We start from the raw sequence: 19,613 nt of genomic DNA on the forward strand, positions 1-19,613 counted from the left end.
AGATAATCTTTCTAAAACAGGTTCAAAGGACCAGGGATATAACTCAGCAGTATAAGCACCTGCCTGGCAAGCACAGGGTCCTGAATTTGATTCCCAGTACCAAAAAGAAAAAAAAAATGGGTTCAAAACTGAGCAGGAAGTGGTAAGACGGGGGTTGGAGCTGTGATAGTAATGATTGTTAGCACAGTAATCATAGCCTTCCTCCAAGAGACGAATTTCTGTCTTATAGATATTTTGTTAACTTTTCAATGTGGTTTGGTTAGTGGTAGTACAGAAAGCTGTCTTTCTTAACATGCATGATTCACATAATCATCTATATACAAGATCCTAAAGTAACGCGCCCCCCCCCACAATAAATAAGTGGATTTGGCAAAGTCTCAGGATGTATGGTCAATATACAGAAACTGTATTTGTTGAAATGAGTTTAAGAAGTCTGACTTTAGTTTAATATTGGATTACAGGAATTTTTATAAATAAGAACTCGAGTATTAAAATATGAAATATAAGATATTTTGCTCTTCAATGCATTATAAAGGACATAGCTCTTTCATACAAATATGCACTGCAGTTCCTCTTTCCTTTCCTATATAATTTGAGAATTGTGCTTTTTAATAGCAGCTCGCTAATCCCTTTAAATAGCTCTTAATATAAGCATTCCATAGTTTTCATTAACCATGAATTCCAGCCCTTCTTTTTTAAGGCTCAGTTCAACAACCATATCTGAGTCTTCGTCTCATCATCACCCTTTTAGCCTGGCTGGGGAAGCAGCCAGCCTACTGTAAACCCTGAGTGGGGTGCTATGGATGAGAGTCTAAGACTTTAATTATATGTCATTTGATTCACAACACTCAATTCCAGGAAGGCAAAATGACTCTGTTGTTGTAAAAGACATATTATGTGAGTATCATTCATTGTAAACCCAAAATGATACTGTATTATAGCAGAGGCAACAATGAGAACTGATTCTGAAAATGTGACCTGTCTGAAAAACGGCATAATACTGAAAGTTATCAAAATGGAAAGAAGTGTTAATGTGAAATCCAGCCTTCTCAGAAATACTCTTTCCTGGCCTGTTTGGTTTTGCTTTTGTTGCTTGTCATGCATGAATGAAAGTGCTATTCTCTCAGGGGAGCAGGAAAGCCTCTGTGTCGGTTGTTTATTTCCTTAATCCCTCCTCCTTTGTGATTTTTGATGTCAGATCTAAAATGGAAAGCCTGTAAATATAATGATTATCACATGGATAATCACCTGCATTAGGAACCGCCCTGCTTCTCTGTTCTAACCTTAGCTCTTCTCCACATGTCACATCCACTCTGCGGTGGGATTTTAACCTGACTGCTTCATTAGATTTGTGAAACTCGGGTACGAGGCGCCCTGGGGCAGCACAGATGGGGACTTGCTTGTTTTCTTTTCTCACTTTTCCTGCGATGGCACACTAAAAAGTCCTTTTCAATTTAGTATGATCAGTTCGCTGGGAATTAACCCTGGTATTCGGAACCTGCCTCCTCTTCTGCCCACCGTCTCCGCCCATTCTTTCTTCTCCGTTTCCTGACATAATGCCTTTTCTTTCTGTGGCTTCACGCAGTGCATCTGAGAACTAAAATTCTGCTTAGAATTCTTACTGGGTCAAACTGTTCCCCTGTGTTATTTTATTTGTTTTGTTGAAGGAAAAAAATAAATGTTGTTCCATCATTGTAGCTACAAACACTTTCAGATCAGAGGTTAGCTGTGGGAAAGTCTGCAGTCATGTGAGCCAGCTGCCGCCTCTAATGGAGTGACTTGGGGCAGCAGCCCAAGATCAAAGGAAGGTGGGAGGAAGTCAGAAGATAAGATCATTCTAAGCCACAGAACAAGTGCTTAGCTTTTTACTGATAGGGCACAGAGCCGCAAACCTGTGTGAGGGGGCACTAAGACAGAAAATTGACTTGACTTTTCTTTAAGTATACGCTTCCTCAGCCAGAAATATGTCAGTGCTTGGAATTATTTACACATGTGAAAATGCTCTAGGGCCTGGTTTCCTTATAGAACGATTATCTGACATTTAATGTATCTTGCACTTAGTTCTACTATACCCTGCCAGCTTATAGTTAATATTTTAGGGTTATGTGAATACAACGAGATATTAAAAAACAATTTAATCTCAATATATGAGTATTTGGTTTTTATCACTGATTTTCGTCCTAGAGATTCTTCATTTTAACTGTCTGTAGTCCTCAGGGTTTCTTTCATGGCTCTGATGAAGTTCCATATCAATAAATAGTTCTAGCCGACCTTCCCAGACGTCTTTTTATATAGGAATTAGTTTGGTTAATTATGACAGCTTAGGAAACACTGCATTGATATCTTTTGAACCTTTTCCTTGATATCCTAGCCAGAAAATGTTATTGACTTTTGATGTACAAAGTTCTGTTTTAAGGAAATTGTCAAGAGGCTAACCTTGCGTGTTAAGATCGTAATTTGACATTTTTTTCAGTCTCCATCAGCTGAGGCTAACTTGGTCAGCCTGTGTTTCTCTTGTGCATAGCCTAAGGAGTTGTACTTTCAGCTTATCACTGCCGGTTAACTTCAGTGTTGAGCTGTAGTTATGCATTGTGACCTTTCCAAACCCACAAACTGATTCTCTTAAGTCGAGAGGTGATTGGTGTGTTGGACCGTCTAAGTGCACGCGTACAGATTTCTTCCTCCATGTTTTCCACACTGTGTAGGTAGTTCCCAGATTGGTGCTGGAGACACTGACTGTACTTTCTGCCTTACATGGTTTGGTGCAGCAGTCATTTTAGTTGAGTTGGATCTGCTCACTACTCAGGCTCAAATCCCATCCTTCTATTAATATCTCTTGGCAAAGATAATTTGGGAGGAATGTAAGTTAAGATGTAGAGGCTCTTGACAGTTGTCTGCAATTTTTTTTCACTTTCAAGAGGGAAGAAGAGTTGAAAAATAATATTGCTTCCATTTTTTATCAGTCCCTAAAATTAAAATATATGCACAATCTGATAGTAAGAAGAAAGAGATTTGATTATAAGATTTTATTTGTTTGTTTGTTTGCTTGATAACCTGTTAGAAAGGCACTGGGTATATAATAGTGTTCAACACATTATACACTTAAGATATTTAAAATATAGAAGAACTTCTGTATTACAGTGCTTAAACCGTTTCTTAAATGTTCAATTTTTTTTTTCTTTTTACCTTCTTGCCATATAAAAAGGGAAATTGGGGGTTTGGAAACTATTATGAAAGTTTTCAAATAGACAAAATAGTGGAGATACTGAACCCCCATGTACCATATGCATATTTAGATCTCATGATTTATATTTTGCCAATTTTGCCTCACTTCATTTTTTTTTTCCAAAGTTTTCTAAAGTAGCTTATGTAGTTCATGGCATTTTATCCCTAAATTCTTCGGGGCATATCTCCAAAAACTAAGGGCATTTTGTGAGACAAGAGCTAAATAAGTTGCCCAGGCTGAACTTGAACTTGCAGTCCTCTTGTCTTAGCCTCCCAGTTAGCTGGGATGGTAAGCATGTACTACGACACCTGACTGGAACTACGGTTTTGATTAATTCATGTTGAATGTTTCTGTCTGGATACTGTGTAAGTGATGCTGTGAACCTTACTGCATTTTGATGATCCTGCTATTAGCAGTGATAAGTAATGGGACCCATCTCGGGGCTACAGTGATGACAACTTGATCTCTCCATTGTATGTTACGCTTTGCTCCCTGTGACCAGCATATAATCTGTGATTCTTCGATTTTGTGGAAAGACCCAGTGCCCCATCACCCTCTCACCCAATGAATTTAACACCCGTTAATGATCCTCGTCTGTATAAATTTGATCTTCAGAAGTGTAAAATGGTGATTTTTTTCTGAGTCTATACATTCTATGCAGATATACTATTCTACAGTAGAGTTTTCTGAGAGGCACTGTTTTAATTAAAAATATAACCACAAGCAAGTTCCTTAGGTTTCAAATAATTGTCTTTTCTTTGGTGAGGTCAGAACACCTGAACTTACTGTGGCATCTACAGTAAAAATATGCACTACATCTTCTTTATTCCAACTTGTGAAGTGTGTTGACATTATGCTGCCTTTTTTTTAATGCCAAGGGAAAAAAAAGAAATCTTTTTTGGTGTAAGAATAAAACTGAACTCTGTGGGTATATTGAGATAATTGTGTAAAAAGAAGACTGTTTGAATGAGTTTCAAAATGGATTATTTCTTCATTACCTAGCACTTTGTAATTAACTGTTCTTTTTTTTTTTTTTTTTTTTTTCAGGAAGCTGCCACTTTTGCTAGAGAGCAAGGCTTTGAGGTGAGTTAACCCACAATTGCACACTAAACAGATTCTAAAGGTTTTTTCTAGCTGATAATGAAGTTCTTTTGGACAGTGATTGATGTGCTATTATACTCTCAGAGCCTCGCAGCAGTTGCCATGGAAACTTGGCAGTCGTCATGGTTTCTTTGTTCTGCCAGCACAGTGTTATGACGCACTCTGCTAGGTCTGCACCCAACATCGCCTACAGATGTTATTTATTGAATTTTGAAAAGCCTCTTGGGAAGCCAAGAGGTTGGGCACGGTTTCAAGCTGCCTCTGCAGATATGGGGCCTGTCAGTTTGTTCAGTTAAAAAGCTACCTCATTAGCTGCATTACATTTCATAAGGATTCACTGGTAAAGTAGTGGTGGAGCAAGACTAAATAGTGAAATATAATGTCGCTGAAATAATTTCAACCCTATCACATGTAGATTATCATTATGCAAATTAATTTCCAAAAGGTTGTACTTAACAATTGTTAGGAACCGATTAATTTAAATCCTGCTCATATGAACTTCCTGTTTGAGTCTTTTTTTTCCTTTTCTCTCTTGCTCTTTTTTTTAGATATTATTTGTTTTTTTCCTGAAACAAAAAATAGATAATTGGTTTTAATTTCCAGGTCTTGATTCTGTTTTCTTGACAGAGTCATTATCATGTCATGATTTAATACTCCACGTGGTTGTTGGCAAAATTAAGATAGCAGTCAAGACCATGTTTTTATATCCATAATATCTATCTTCCAATTGATTGTTAGGAAACACCAACTTCAATATGAACCCAGGTTAATTGACAGAGAATTAACTGAGTTTGTGAGTCTTTTATGAGTATATTTGTAGAGCCAAAACTGTGCAGAATGCTTTGTCCTATATAGTAACTTGAAATACTATATGACAGTAATTTTTAAAAATTTAATATGACTAGAGCTGGAATAGAGGGACTTTCTTATCTGCATACTCAGCATTGTCTGCACTTAGAAAAGCTGTGATCATTGATTGGGTAATACTAGCAAGCTTACTCTGAACCCCTTAAGGAAAAGATGAATTTGTGATGAAGCTGTTACTTAAATGTAGTAAAGGCATGTTCATTATTGAGCAACAAAGAGGAGTGTTTTGTCCACGTCATAAGACTTGATAAGCCAAAGAATGCAGCAGCTTCTCAGAGGAAGACAATGAGCGTGTGCTTGTAAATGTTCTCTCAAGAGCTTATGAAAGGTCTATTTCAGTGTAGAAAAACACCGCATGAATGCTCAGTTTTTAGAAACTATAGTTTCTTAGGGGTTGCTTTTTTCTTTTTTAAACATTCTAGTGAATATAGAGTTAAATTAGTTACATAGAAAAATAATTTATGGGGGCTGGGGATTTAGCTCAGCGGCATAAGCGCTTGCCTTGCAAGCAGGCAGTCGTGAGTTCGATCCCTGGTACCGGTAAAAAGGGAAAAGACAAAAAAAAATTAAAAAAAAAAAGAAAAATAATTTACTAGAGTTAAGGCTTGTTTGTTTATCTTATTTAAGTTTTACTTTGTAACTTCCCAAACGGACAATTGATATATAGGTTAACATGTAATCAAGGTTGTGTTCAATATAAAAAGGAAAATATTTTAAGCAATTAGACAGGCATCACGGTCGATGCCTATAATCTCTCACAGTTGGGAGGCTGAGGCAGAAGGATCACTATGAGTTTAAGGCCAGCCTAGACTATGTAATGCATTCAAGGTCATTATTTAGTGAATTCCTATATTAACTACATAGGGGAAAAAATGTAAATGCCACAATATATATATGCATGTGTATATGTTTTCAATACATTTAAAGTTATACTTCTGTTGTTTTTCTATTAAAAGTACTCTGTTGAGGGACCCGGGGATATAGTTCAGCAGCACAAGCGCCTGCCTGGCAAGCTTGAGGTCATGAGTTAGATGAAAAAAAAAAAAAAAGATAAAAGTATTCTATTGATACACCAGAATTGTCACAGATAAAAATTTATGGAACATAAATTTGTATATCATCTATTTACTATGTTACCACAACAAATGTATTTTGGATCTACAGAATAACCAGTTTTATAGATATACAGAAATGTAACATGTGTCATAACAAATGCCTTCAGTCATAGAGTACCTACATAATAATTTTTTAAAATAATTTAGTAAGCCTAACTACTTCACACTTGAACAACCCTCTCATTCTGAATATGCCAGGTTTACTTTGAGTCTTAGCAACAAACTATTTTTTACATTTTCTACTAACTATTAGCCTTCCTATTGGTTCTTATTTGCTGGTTTCAGAATTGTTTCTTTTTGCCATAAATCTGCCATAATTGATTACAGCATATAAGCAAAGTGATGATGATTATAATCCCGTACCTTATTACCTCCTGACATAGCAAAACTGCTCTGCCAGTGATGTTGACAGTGATATGTTGAATTGGATAAGGCACAGTGTCTTAATGTGTCCCTTTACAGGTTCCCAAAAACATTACAGGCATCGCAGAATATATAGGAGCCATGAGTAAAATGGCCTCAAGTAAGCATCGTTAACAAAATACAATCCATGTACAAAGCACCATCTAAAGAAATTTGGTGATTTTATAATGTCATCAAAGTTTCCGTAGTTCATTAGACAGACATATGAAGGCATGAGTTTGCAACTTTTCGTAAGGAGTATACTGCACAGGAATAAATCACTTTATCAGTCTTCTGTCTGTGGAAGTATATTAATGCTCTCAAGTCTAAGGTGACAAAATTAGACAAAAATCTGTATTTTATGTCTTCTAACCTTAATGTTGCCTCCAAATTTGAAACAAGACTAAGAAAAGCAAGTGAACAGATTAAAAGAAAGGCGAGGTATTTTCTACCATCCCGCCAGCATTGCTGCCCTGCCTTCGTTTCCTGTTATAAATCCCAATCAGTTCCCAAAGCCATTGAGTGTTGCCACTAGTGATCTGTCTGCTGACAGACCAATCCAGTGCTTCTAAAATTAACCAGTGTTTATTCGTCAGGAAGTGTCCTCAGTGGCATTGTTTATAATATGCTGGTTAGCGCCTCTGCAAATTTTAGATAATCTTTATTTTTTAAAAAAGATATCTTTAATCTTTAAAATGAATTGGATAATTTTCAGTGAGAAGCAGCAGCTTAGGAGGGCACTGGAAAATGAGATAAAACTGGAGCTGGGCAGAGCGCAAAGCAGAGGAGAAAGGATATATATATATATATATATATATATATATATATATATATATGATGGGAAATTGCAGAGTGCCTGATTTAAATGACAGACCTGCTAAGAATTTAAAATGACAATTCTTGAGGTAAAAAGTTTCACAAGACCTTTCATTATTCTCGAAAATCAGTTCAGGCTGCAGTGTGTTTTTAAAGATACCTTATCTTGAGCTGGACCAATTAAAGTTTGTATTTTTAGAACCTAAATAAAAATATTTTAAAAACATGCTTCATTCTGAAGACTTTAAAAGTATCAGAAATTGATTTAAATTAAATAAAGTGAAGGAAATACCTCCAAAACCTAAATATAGACATTCATTGTCTCTCCAACAGAGAATATGCCAGCGGATGAAGGGAATTTATACTCTGAATTGGAGCCTTTATTCAGCATTATTTCAAGCAAGAAATTTAAATATTCCTGTAGTTCTGTAAGGTATAATCCTCCTGTTCGTAGAGGAAACAAAGCAATCATTTTCCCTCTCCCTACTTCTCCCACACCTCTGACTCCTCAGAGGATCAGGCTGTAGTTTCTCTCTGGTGACAAGGACTCTGTGCTGTCCTAGCCATGTGTGGCTATTTAACCCAGACTACTTGAAATTACATGAAATGCCCAGCTCAGATATGGAGGCAGTGGCGTTGGTTTGTAGCCCTGCCTGATCAGGAAGTTGAGTCAGGAGGGTCACTTGAATGTAGGAGTTTGAGACCAGTCTTGGCAACATAGTAAAAGAGTCCAATAAATAAATAAATAAAGTGAAATCCAGTTCCTAGGGTGACCCTGGCAGGTCTCCAGGGCTCTGTAGCCTTAGTGGGTAGTGACTCTTCTATTGGCCAGTACAGGTATAGAACATACGGTCCCAGAAAGTGTCCTTAATCAGCACCGGAAAGGCAGTCTATGGAGAATATTCAGGAAATGCTGATATCCAAAGAATTCTACAGTGATTGTAAGGTACCTTTGTTCTTCACAAATATAAACATTATAATAAATGATCATCCAAAGGTTTTGAAAATAAATCAGTAAGTCAGGTCCTGCTGGCTAAGAGTGTGCTGCTGCCTTCGTTGTGTGACTGGAACCCAAAAGGGACAGATTTTAAATACTGATTAACAGATGAGAGAGTCTTCTAGTTATCTTTATGTAGTTGCATATTACAGATATTTACTGAGCACTTACTATGTGCTGAACACATTCCCGGATACCCTGAAACAGTAACGTTGAGATAACCAGAGAGTGAGTTGTTAAAGAGAAAACAGAAAGCCTTCCTGTTTTATATACAATGGCCGTGGAATGACTCTCTGGGACACAAGGTCTGAAAAATAACTATTACCATCTAGCAGTGACACAAAAGTGCCAGTCAAACAGAGAGAGCAAGAATGCAAAGCCCTCCAAACAAGAAAGCTCAGTGTACTGTGAGCTCCAGGACTGACGGTGTGAGTGGCTTGGATTGAGGGAGGAGGACGGTTGCAGGGCTGGTGGCTGACCCTTCCTGTGAGCACCACAGCTACCATAGGAGCATCTGTTGGGAAAACAGAAGACGGTAGGCACCACACTGGAATTCTGTAGAAGGAGGTAGATTGTGACAGAATTGTTCAACATTTGTATCATCAGCTTGTTAAAAACGAATGAAGAGAATGTATTTTTTTAATCTGGAAGACAATGCTAAATTGAAGGTATGTGTCTCCAGTGAGAATAAAGGCACAATTTTACATGTATAAAATGCTCTTGAGTTTACAAAACCTTTCCCAACATATTATGAATATTTTCTGTACTCATACAAGCCTAGAGAGGTAGCTAGGGCACGCGTTGCCAAACCAGTTCAACAGATAATAAATGGGCCCTCTGACGTGTACGTGCTCATGGCTCACTGATACTGGTGGCAGAACAGAGGTCAGCTCCACAAGTCTCATACTCATTAGTGTAAACCACACTGCTTTCTCTCTGACATGTGGAAGAGGAGATCAGACTTCAAAACAAAGTTGGAAAGTAAAAAAATATCTTGAAACTCAAAATTGGTGGTGAAATACAAGCCAAAATAATTAGGGAAAAATAGCAAACTAGAGTAAAGATCAGGAATGGCCTATGAATGTAGTTAAAGTGATTCAGGATGAACATTCAGAGTCGTGTGGTGATAGCGAGAGGCACATTGCCAGGATTATGAAGCAGTACAGTCTGTGGACGGCTTGAAGAAGACTGGATGAGAGCGCTATGGTCGCCTTAGTCAGCCTGGGATGCCAGTCCTGGCTCCACGACTTAATATTGGTGGCATTAAGCAAATTAGTAACCTTATAACTCAAAAGTTTCTTGACCTATAAAGTGCTCTTTCTAGAAACTTTGGGGCGACACTAGGAATTGGCAGTATAGGGAATATTAGAATAAGTCATTAATAGGGAAGAAGTTTATATTTATTTACTAAGTTCTTAGCATGCTCTACGTGCTACATTACCTTCACTTACTTTAGTCCATTTAATAACTTTAGTCTTAGAAAAATTGCCAAAAGAGGATAGACTTCCTACACACCCCTCATCTACCTTTCCCTAACATGAACATCTCAATTCAGTGCCAAAATCTGAACTGCAGGTTTTGTTCTGATTTCTCCATTTTTCCCTCTAATTTCCTTGTTCCATTCCAGACTCTATCCAAGCTCAGATCGCACACTGCGTTTCTCTGACCTCTCTTCTGTTTTGTGATACACTCGCTCTCTCCTGGTGTTCATGACCTTGATAGTTTTGTAAAATCCTTGCCGGCCATTCTGTAGAACATCCCTCAGATTCAATTTCGCTGATGTTTTCTCATAGTTAACAATTAAGTGGCACATTTGGGCAGAAACTTCCCCCAAATGATGTTCCCTTCTCAGTGCATTATGTCAGGGGGTTGAACAGTGTCACTGTCTTACTGCATGGCAGTGCTTGACTTGGTCAGTGAGTTGAGGAGGTATTTACTGGGCTATCGTCTAGGAAATGCAGACTTTCCCACTGTAGTGAATAAATATTTTGGAGGCGATTCTTTAGGGCTATGCTAAAATCCTATTTTGTCTACTAATGTTGGCATCACTAAAATGATTACTGGTTAAGGTGACTGTCATAGTCACTTTGCCCACTGCTGAAGCCAAATCCCTAATACCCACAGTTAAGGAAGGAAAGGTTTACTTAGCTCGCCGTCTGTAGAGGTTTCAGTCCATATATGGCTGGCTCCAAGGAAGGGTGACTTGGCAGAGGGGCATCCCAGTGGAGACACAGTTCATAGCAGGCAGAAGCAAAAGCAACCAAGTAAGGGATCTTTGTACTCTTTTTTTGCCCCTTTTATACCCTGTCTAGGTACAGGGAATAGGGTGGTACCAAACTAGTCAGTGGACTGATTTAGTAATCACACACCCCTAGTCACAGCATGGCGCCACAAATTGGTCACACACTATAGTTCCAGCCACCTCTGAAAAAACCCCACCTGTGTCTGCATGAGGCTTTGGGTGACATCTAAACAGAGCCATAAGATTGATGTCTGTCAGTTTTCTCCACTCTAGCATTTTGTTTTGTAATGAATAGATATCTTTTGTTGTTGTTCTTGTTGTTGTCAGTTGTTTCTTTCAAACAGGTTCTTGCTCTGTAGTTTAGGCTGGCCTTGAACTCACTGTGTGACTCAGGCTGACCCAGAATTTGCAGTAATCCTCCTGCCACAGCCTCCTGAGTGCTGAGATTATAGGCTCACCCTCATCCATAAATATCTTTTTTTAATTAAGGATATCTTAAAGGGACATTTGGTGCTAGGCATTGAATTTGAGGCCTTGGCTTTCTTGCTAACTAGAATCATAGGCTGTTTTATTAACTTGCTCAAGGTCACATAAATAATAAACCTAGATCTTCCTTATAATTGTACCATTCTGTTAATATCTGTGAGCTTATATGTGAGGAAAAACAATCTCAGGAGGACAGAGAAATGAAAATATTGTCGGATGAAAAATATGTAGTTTTGGAAAGATAAAATTAAGTCTCTGAGAAAAGTTACTGCGCTAGATGAGAATCAGCTCTGTGAGTACACAATGACTCCCGAAGGTGCACTGAGAACCTTAGGTTCGGCGCAACTGACAGTGCCCCCTGCCTCAGGAACAGAGGGATCCTGTCAGCTGTGGGTGGGAATGCAGACAGAGGAAAGTTTACATGAACCTGGAAAGATGTGTTTTCTACTTGGAAAGTTTCAGCCTTCCACCAGATCTAGTGTTCCTTTGTTAATATTTGGATATTTGACCCATTTTGATTTTAGTTTAGTGCATGGATAAGGGTCTAGTTTTATTCCTCAGCATGTGGAAAGCCAGTTTCTCTAAAATAAGTAATCCTCTTTTTAGATAAAATTCTCTTTTATTGGAATTTTGAAAACTAACAAGGTATTTGCCAATATTAAGGAATTACTGTTAATTTTTTAACTATCTCATATGTGATTAAGTCATTACCTTTCAGAAATATGAGGTTATATAGTATCTAAGCATTGTTTTAGAATAATATGAAAGCAAGTAGATAAAGACTCAGATGGCATGACAGTTATCATAAATGTAAAATTTTTGCAGTTGCTGATGGGTTCCGTGCAAGCTACTGTACTGTTTGGGTTACTGTTTATGTGGTTCAATTGCTTTTAAATGTCTTCTGATAGATGCCGAGGTCCCATCCGGAACAAAAGTGAGGTTGTGGTTTTTTCTCCTTTCTATTAATAGACTGAAGACATTAAAGAGATCGCCCGAAAGACTCAAGCTCTGCCAAAGGTGAACCCAGGGCGGCCACGGGTCGTAGTCTTCACCCAAGGGAGAGAAGACACCATAATGGCGACAGGTACGTGTGGGAAATGTGTCGCAAGTCTGGGATTACAGAGATCCATCACTGACAACAGAATTCTAGGCTCTTTTATAATGTATTCATGGCAATGTTCCTTTACAGTTTTATTTTAACAAATATTCTTACCCTCTCATTGGAAAAGATTTCATTTTCAGAAATGATAATTTGTTAAAAATTCAATCAAGTAAAATCATTTTGCAACAGTTTGTCTCCTTTAATATTTTGGATATTTTGTCGGTCCCAAAATGTCTTTCCTTAACAAAAGAACACATTTTACTTATAAAATACTAAGAGGAGAGTTAAATAAACTTAGGAAATTATGAAAAATTAAATCCAGAAATGCTAGTTCCTTAGATTTTCCTTCAAGAAAACATAGCATCATTTCTGTTTTTATTCAGTTGTCCATTTTATAGGACTCATAGAAATGAGAATTTCATCTAGTGAAAAAATATGTTATTGGTTAAAATGATTACTGTCAGTATGATGCTACCCACTATTACAGTCAAAATATAAACCTTTTCATCTGAACCATCCAGACTGAAACCAGTTAATGATAATTATAAACAATAACAATTATTGCCTGGGTAATCAGTACTCAGTTGTACATTGAAATACAATATTTTATTCTTGAATATCTAATAGGAAGCCTGGCACTCCTGTATTTCCAGCACTCAGGAGGCTGCAGCAGGAGGATGGCTGGGAGCTCAAGGCCAGGCTAGGCTACACAGTGAGACCCTATCTCAAAAAGAAAAAAAAAATCTAGAAAATAAAGTTAATACCCTTACAATATGAGTATAAAGTATAATTATACTTCTTTATTGATATGAACTACATGGTTTATCGACTCACAAAAAACAAAGCAATAAAGTTTGAAGAAAAATATTATCGTGAATATGAAGTAAATTCTTAATGAATTAAATATGTAAAACCTGAAAAAGGTCAAAGATTAAGCTGCTGTCCAATGTGAGGGCAAAGGGACCCTAGAAACAGTTGACTGCAATTTTCTTATTGTAGAGTTGTCAAAGGCAAGATTCAGAGGTTTGATACAATGTATTTCAGTGAGTGAGGTGGGTATATCAGTGAAATGAGACTGGTCATGGGTTAACTGTTAAAACTGGCCACTAGAGATACCGTGGGGGAGGTTATGCTGTTAGGTCTACTTGTATTTGTTTCAAAAGAAAAAGGTATTTTTTTCAAGCAAGATTCAAAGATGGCAAGTGGCTTTCCCAAGACAGACAGATATCTTTTCTAAGCCTTGAATTCCAGGAGGGATTTAAAGCAAGGTGGGCAAATCAGTCAAAGAAGATCACATAAGCAAAGGCACCAAGTAGTACATAATCTTTTACTGTGACAGGAAAAGCCCTGTTGTTAATTTGTGTGAGAGAAAAGAAACAAAACCATGAAAAGAAATCACCATGTCAATAAACTCTCTGAGTTGTTGTCTGGTTGTCACATGTGTCCTACTCCTGTATTAGCAATGAACAATTTAGCAAAGGAAAACACATGCAGACTTTCTCCAGGCAGTAATACTACCTTCAGATTCAGAAAATGCTATGAAGCTGCTCTTTATGGAGACATTCATTTTAAGGCTGTCTTTATTCCAGATACACATATACAAATATCTTCCTCACTGGGAATTTGCATGATTTTCCCAAAATTGAAAATTAGCCTTCCCATCTCATGACTGAATTTCTTTCTAAACTTATTTTGTTCTTTAATAAATCCATTAAGCCATTCTTAAGAATGCCTACAATCAGGAATTTATTTGAGCAGAGACATTGGCTAATCTTTGCTGTTCCTACCATATGAAAATGAACTTAAATTAGAGGATGCACTATATCTGCAATGCATGATAAATACAAGATGGATAGAGAATCTGTTCCATGGTGTCAGCTACAAAAGCAAACATGATAAATGTTAATGCAGTTTTGAGCCCTGGGATAAGCTATTCAGTGCACAAGCATAGTTGAATCTCTTTGCTATGTTGTTATTCATGGCAGCCAAATAAATGTCAATAATAAAAGAGAATTAAAGATTTTCATTTCCCAGAGGCAGTCCTCTAATACGGCTTGATCTTTCATTTCATTTGTAATTCGTTCACATGTCAGGATGCAATCATTCGCCAGGCTCTGGGTGTCATGTTAAGTCATTTAATAATGATTAAGAACATAAAAATGCTTGGCCTGTGGGGCAATTCACAGAAGAGATGCCAATTTGTTATTGTTTTCCTTCCTTTCCTCTTGAATATGGATCAGCTTTTTCCCACCTCCTAGCATTAAAATACTAATGGAAGATAGGGAAGGGAAGTGTCCCTTAATTTACCACAAGTGACATTCCAGAGTGGCACAAGGCAGTGCTAGCACACTTATTAAAACACTAATTAGGAATCATTGTGCCATAAACCTCACATTGTAGAATATTTTTAAATGATCGCAGTGTTAAGTTTGCAGCATTTAGTGATAATGCTGACAAACTCCATTTCCTTCATTATTTTATTCTAGAGACCGATCTCCTTTTGTGATATGGTATCTATGAACTACTGTGTCTTACCGGTTCAGTTCTTTACATTCTTCTTTTAACTGCCTGTGGATCTTGTCTTTTCCACTCTTCTGATAATCTGTCTTTAGACTGAATCTCCATTTAGCCCCAAAGTTCTGTCACATATCAATCATGGGTTCCGTAGATATAGGCTAATTGAGTTCCAAAATTTTTTTGAAGAAGAACTGCACACTGGAGAATATTAAGAGAAACAGAGTGGACAGAGCCACTTCTGGTTATGTGTCAAAAGGAATTTTAAGTAGAAACTTGAATAGATGTATATGTGCCCGCTCACAGCAGCATTATTCACATATGTAAAAGGTGAACAGAGAGAATATTATTTTGTTTAAAAAGAAGATAATGCTGATTTATGCTATAGCATGCATGAACTTTAATAAAGACACTAGTAAATGAAGTAAGCCAGACACAAAGGAATAAATATTATATAATTCCACTTATGAGATATTTAAAATCGTCAAATTCATAAAAGCAGAAGCTAGAAAGGCTGTAGCTCAAGCCTGGGCAAGGAAGTTGAATGGGTGCAGTGCTTCACCTTTGCAAGATGAAAGCACCTGCAGAGATGTAGTTGCACTACAGTATGAAGTCACTCAGGGGCCCTGAGCCATACACTTACAAACTGTTAAAATGGTAAGTCTTGTGAGGTATGTTTTGTTACAATTTGAAACATAAGCGAATCAAGCAAATGAAAAATGTGAGAAGCTGTGGATGAAGGCAGAAAGAAAAAAAAAAGATGATTCTCTTCATCTTGATCCTTTTAATAAATGTTGAATGAACCCATTTAGTACCATGGGAACAAGGTCAAGGAAATCACTTCTGTGTTTAAAAGCTTTTAGAAAAACTAAGAGAAATAATGGTCTTCTGTCCTAGTGGACAGAAACTACTAATGAGGTCTTAATACCGCATTATGTTCAGGACTGTAGTAAAATGTATGTAGGCATAGACATACATAGTGCTTTCTAGAAAGTTAAAGTTTCTCCAAGTTTCATACTAAATCTATCAATAACAATTGGGGAAAGCCACAGAACTTTCTAAATTGAAAATAGCACATTTCACACAGTAGCCATTGTGAAACAATGAAACAGGTTGTGTTGGTTACTTTTCTCTCCTTGCTGGGACAAAATCCCAAACGCCCAAAACTAAGGAGGGAAAGGCTTGTTAAACTCAGTTTTTGGAGATTTCAGTCTATAATCAGCTGGCTCCAAGGCAGAGTGGCACATGGCAGAAGGACTACTGTTCATGGCAGGTGGAAGACAGCAAAAGCAACAAGAGCAAAAAGGAGAATGCAAGAGAAGACTCTTTATGCCCTTTATATTGTATGTAGGGAGGGTGTAACACACCCATAACCGCAGCTTTGGACCATGAATCAATCACAGATTCGAGAAGCCCATCCCCATGAGTGCATGAGGCTTTGGAGGGACATCCAGACAAACATAAACTCAGAATGAATTGTACACTTTTCTGAATACTTTTTTGCTGTATCTTTTCTTGGCCTGTTTGATTTATAACTTTGCACAAAAGAAAATATATTAGATCACAGGGATTTTTAACTGGAAGGCTACCACTGTCATATCAAAATTACCTGGCAAATTTTTGCTAAGAGCAATGCTGCTTCCCCACAAAATCTGCTTCCTCCCCATGAGCTGCAGTATTAGAACAGAAATGTATGAGGATGTTGGTGATAGGGAGTGAAGAAGGGAGTATAGAGTTGTGTACTTGTTTAAAAGCTTCTCTTAAATGATATGACAAAGCTGTCTGTCTGCCCTCACTTCTCACTTTGAGAATCATTCAGCTAGGTGATTTGGTAATATTGCCCAGGCTTATGATCCTATGGAATTACAGAAACAGCTAAACATTAGTAAGTCGGGCTTTGGTACATACTTCTCTTCGCTGATGCTTCTCTCTTCTGATCCATAAAAAAGGACCAAGAACTCCGTGACTCTTGTAGACAATCTACAGATTAAACCGTCTCCTGCTTGTGATATACATGAGATTCATGACAATCATATCATGGTGCATGGGTCATTTGACTATAACTCAGCAGTAACACTGAAGTTACTTGTTTCTATGTTTCTGAATCCTTAAAGAAACATTGTTACTTCATCTTCTAGTTAAGTTTTCATGTTCTGTGAAAATACTCAATGCTCTCCAATAGCCTGTGAGAAAAGGTCAATGTGATTTGCAATTCTGGTGAGCATAAAGCACAGAGAGTGTGGCCTAGAAAATGCAAACTCTCCAACAAAACAATCTCGCAATTGGAAGAATAATGTCAGCGCACCATTCCAACTCCTGCTGCTACAAAATATTAATATAAATCATTCTGAAAATGATGTCTCTACTGCAGCCAAACCTATTTTAAATGATGATCTTGTTGGCAGAGGCTGGTGGTCGTAAGGATAAAACAAGTTAAGTAGACATTTTAGATTGTCTGTGCATGGTATGCACAGAACGAGTTCTTGGAAGGTTTTGAAAAAAAACATATTTTTTATGAATATAAACAACCAGGTTGTTCTGTTTTTACATTACTATAACCACAAAAAATAAAGTCCTTTAATTAGCCACTGGTCGAAAATAATTTGGGACAACCTGTGGAACTGTCATGTTCTTGTCCAAAATAAAAATAGCAGTGGGGCATGGTTTATGTTTTAGTGACCTCAGGCCTGAAGGAAGACTTTTTTTTTCAACTGCCACTTTTCAATCAAATAGGGTGCTGCCGCTACAAGGCAAATTAGATACAGCCTAGATTAGGCAGGTTGTGTTGATTTCTGGAAGGACCTTTACGTCATAGATCACATATATTAAAAGTAACATCTGTATTTACCTGTTTATATATTTTTAAACCATGAGATATTTTATTCCAGCCTACACGCAGTTCGAGCTCCGTTGCCCTTTCCTTATTTATAACTTCTTTTGACACTGAAAATTCTACCTCTATTATCTAAAATATATCTACCTTTTTTTTGTCATATAGTAGTTTCTTGTTTGTTTTTGTGATACTGAGCTACATCCCCACCCCTTTTTATTTTGTGAAATAGGGTCTTGCTCGGTGTGAACTTGAATTTTTGAACCTCCTACCTCAGCCTTCCTGAGGGCTGGGATTATAGGACTCACCACCACCTCTGGCCTAAAGCAGTTTTGAATTGCTTGCCTGTGCCCTTGTGGGAAGCAGATGTACTTGCTAAAGTATTTGCCATTTTATCTTTAACTCTACAGTGTTCAGTCAAAATATCATTACGTAAAGTAGCTTCACCTGTGATACAGGTAGGCCCATTTGTTAAGCGTGTGTATTGCATCTTGATTTCCTTTCACATTCTGATCAGATATTTTCTATAAGTAGGATCTCTCCATGTATGTGAAGTTCTGTGTGCCTTAACATACGATTTTGTGACCCTGACTTTTCAGTCCCAGACTCCCGAAGAACCATGCCAGTGCTCCTTTCCAGCAGCACTGAGGAGCACTCCAGTGGCTCCACATGGCATATGCTGTCCTCCGGCCTTTCCATTGTCGCCATTCTGATGAGGTGTTTCGATTAGAATTTTCCTGGCCCAGTAACGTTGCAGGATACCTTTGGTGTCTTCTGTGACGTTCCTAGTGAAGTCTTACTGTCACATTGGGTACTTACTGACTGATAATGCCTTTTTTGGTCTATGAACATGTACTATGGATATCTTTCTGTGGCTTGCCTTTTACTCTCTTTGTGATATCTCTTGATAAGCAAAAACCCATCATTTTAATATCCCCAGTCTTTATAAGTCATAATGGTTTCTCCTTCTGACTAATCCTTCTCGTGTTCCTCGAAGGAAAATCTTAGTGTATTCCCCCCAATTGTAAAGATATTCCCATTTATGTATCCTAAATCTTTTTTCTCAACCAGCACAGCCCTCCTAGAATTAGCTTTTCTGTATAGTGTGGTGTGGGGCCTGGTTGTTTTCATGCCTGCACCAAGAACAGCTGAGCCAAGAGTTGAGGCGTCACTCCCTGACAGGGACATTGTGCCCTTGACTAGGCTGTGTGAGCATCGTCATTAACCTCCTGAGTGTGTGTGTGTCACTAGCCTCTTCAGTCTGTTCCACTGTGCTCGTTCACTTAAATTGCAACACACCTAAAGTTTTGAGAAGCCAGTGAAAAGCCCTTGAGCCCAAGCTGCCTGGCAGGGGCGTCCCACTGCCCCAGAAGCCGTCGGTTTTGTTCCATGTAGAGACCTGAGATGGCCACCACGAGGTTTGTCCGTTTTCCTTTTTGTTTTTTCTTTTTTCAAACAGGCTCTCACTATGTAGTTCAGGCTGGCCGTGAGCTCACTTTGTAGCCCACATTGGCCTCAAACTTCCGGTGGTCCCCCTGTCTCAGCCTCCTGAGTGCTGGGATTACAGGTGTGCGCCACACCTGGCCATGCACATTTTCATTCCTTTGCTCATCCCTTTCTCCTCCTCCTTCCTCCTCCTCTACCCATCTGCTTCTGTGTGTGTGTGTGTTTTGTTTTATGTTTGCTTGCTTTGTTTTGTTTTGGCATGCATTTGCAGTACTCACGTTTATGTTCCTCTTTTATAGTAGGTATTGAGAGAGAGATTAAAGCGTCCTACTATGCTTGTGAATCGTACATTTCTCCTTTTTGTTTTGTCAAATTCTGCTTTATATATTTTGAAGCTAGTTTGTTGTGTGAATATAAATTTAGAGTTCTTATATCTTCCTGATGTGCTAAAACTTTTATTACTATGAGT

The 19,613-nt window shown here is 37.9% G+C and overlaps 1 protein-coding gene across 2 annotated transcripts in view; it reads left to right on the forward strand.

Annotated features, from left to right (window-relative positions):
- Nucleotides 1-19,613, forward strand: part of Adk (adenosine kinase) — a 500,383-nt gene that overhangs the window by 395,412 nt on the left and 85,358 nt on the right. For both annotated transcript variants that reach the window (XM_063238694.1, XM_063238695.1), the window contains exons 8-9: nucleotides 4,274-4,309; nucleotides 12,222-12,336. In XM_063238694.1, the coding sequence (XP_063094764.1) occupies nucleotides 4,274-4,309; nucleotides 12,222-12,336 (151 nt within the window). The remainder of the gene's footprint in view (nucleotides 1-4,273; nucleotides 4,310-12,221; nucleotides 12,337-19,613) is intronic.

Source organism: Cavia porcellus, unplaced genomic scaffold, assembly GCF_034190915.1.
Source record: "Cavia porcellus strain 051 isolate PalLab524CR breed Dunkin Hartley unplaced genomic scaffold, mCavPor4.1 scaffold_28, whole genome shotgun sequence".
In the NCBI taxonomy this organism is placed as follows: Eukaryota; Metazoa; Chordata; class Mammalia; order Rodentia; family Caviidae; genus Cavia; species Cavia porcellus.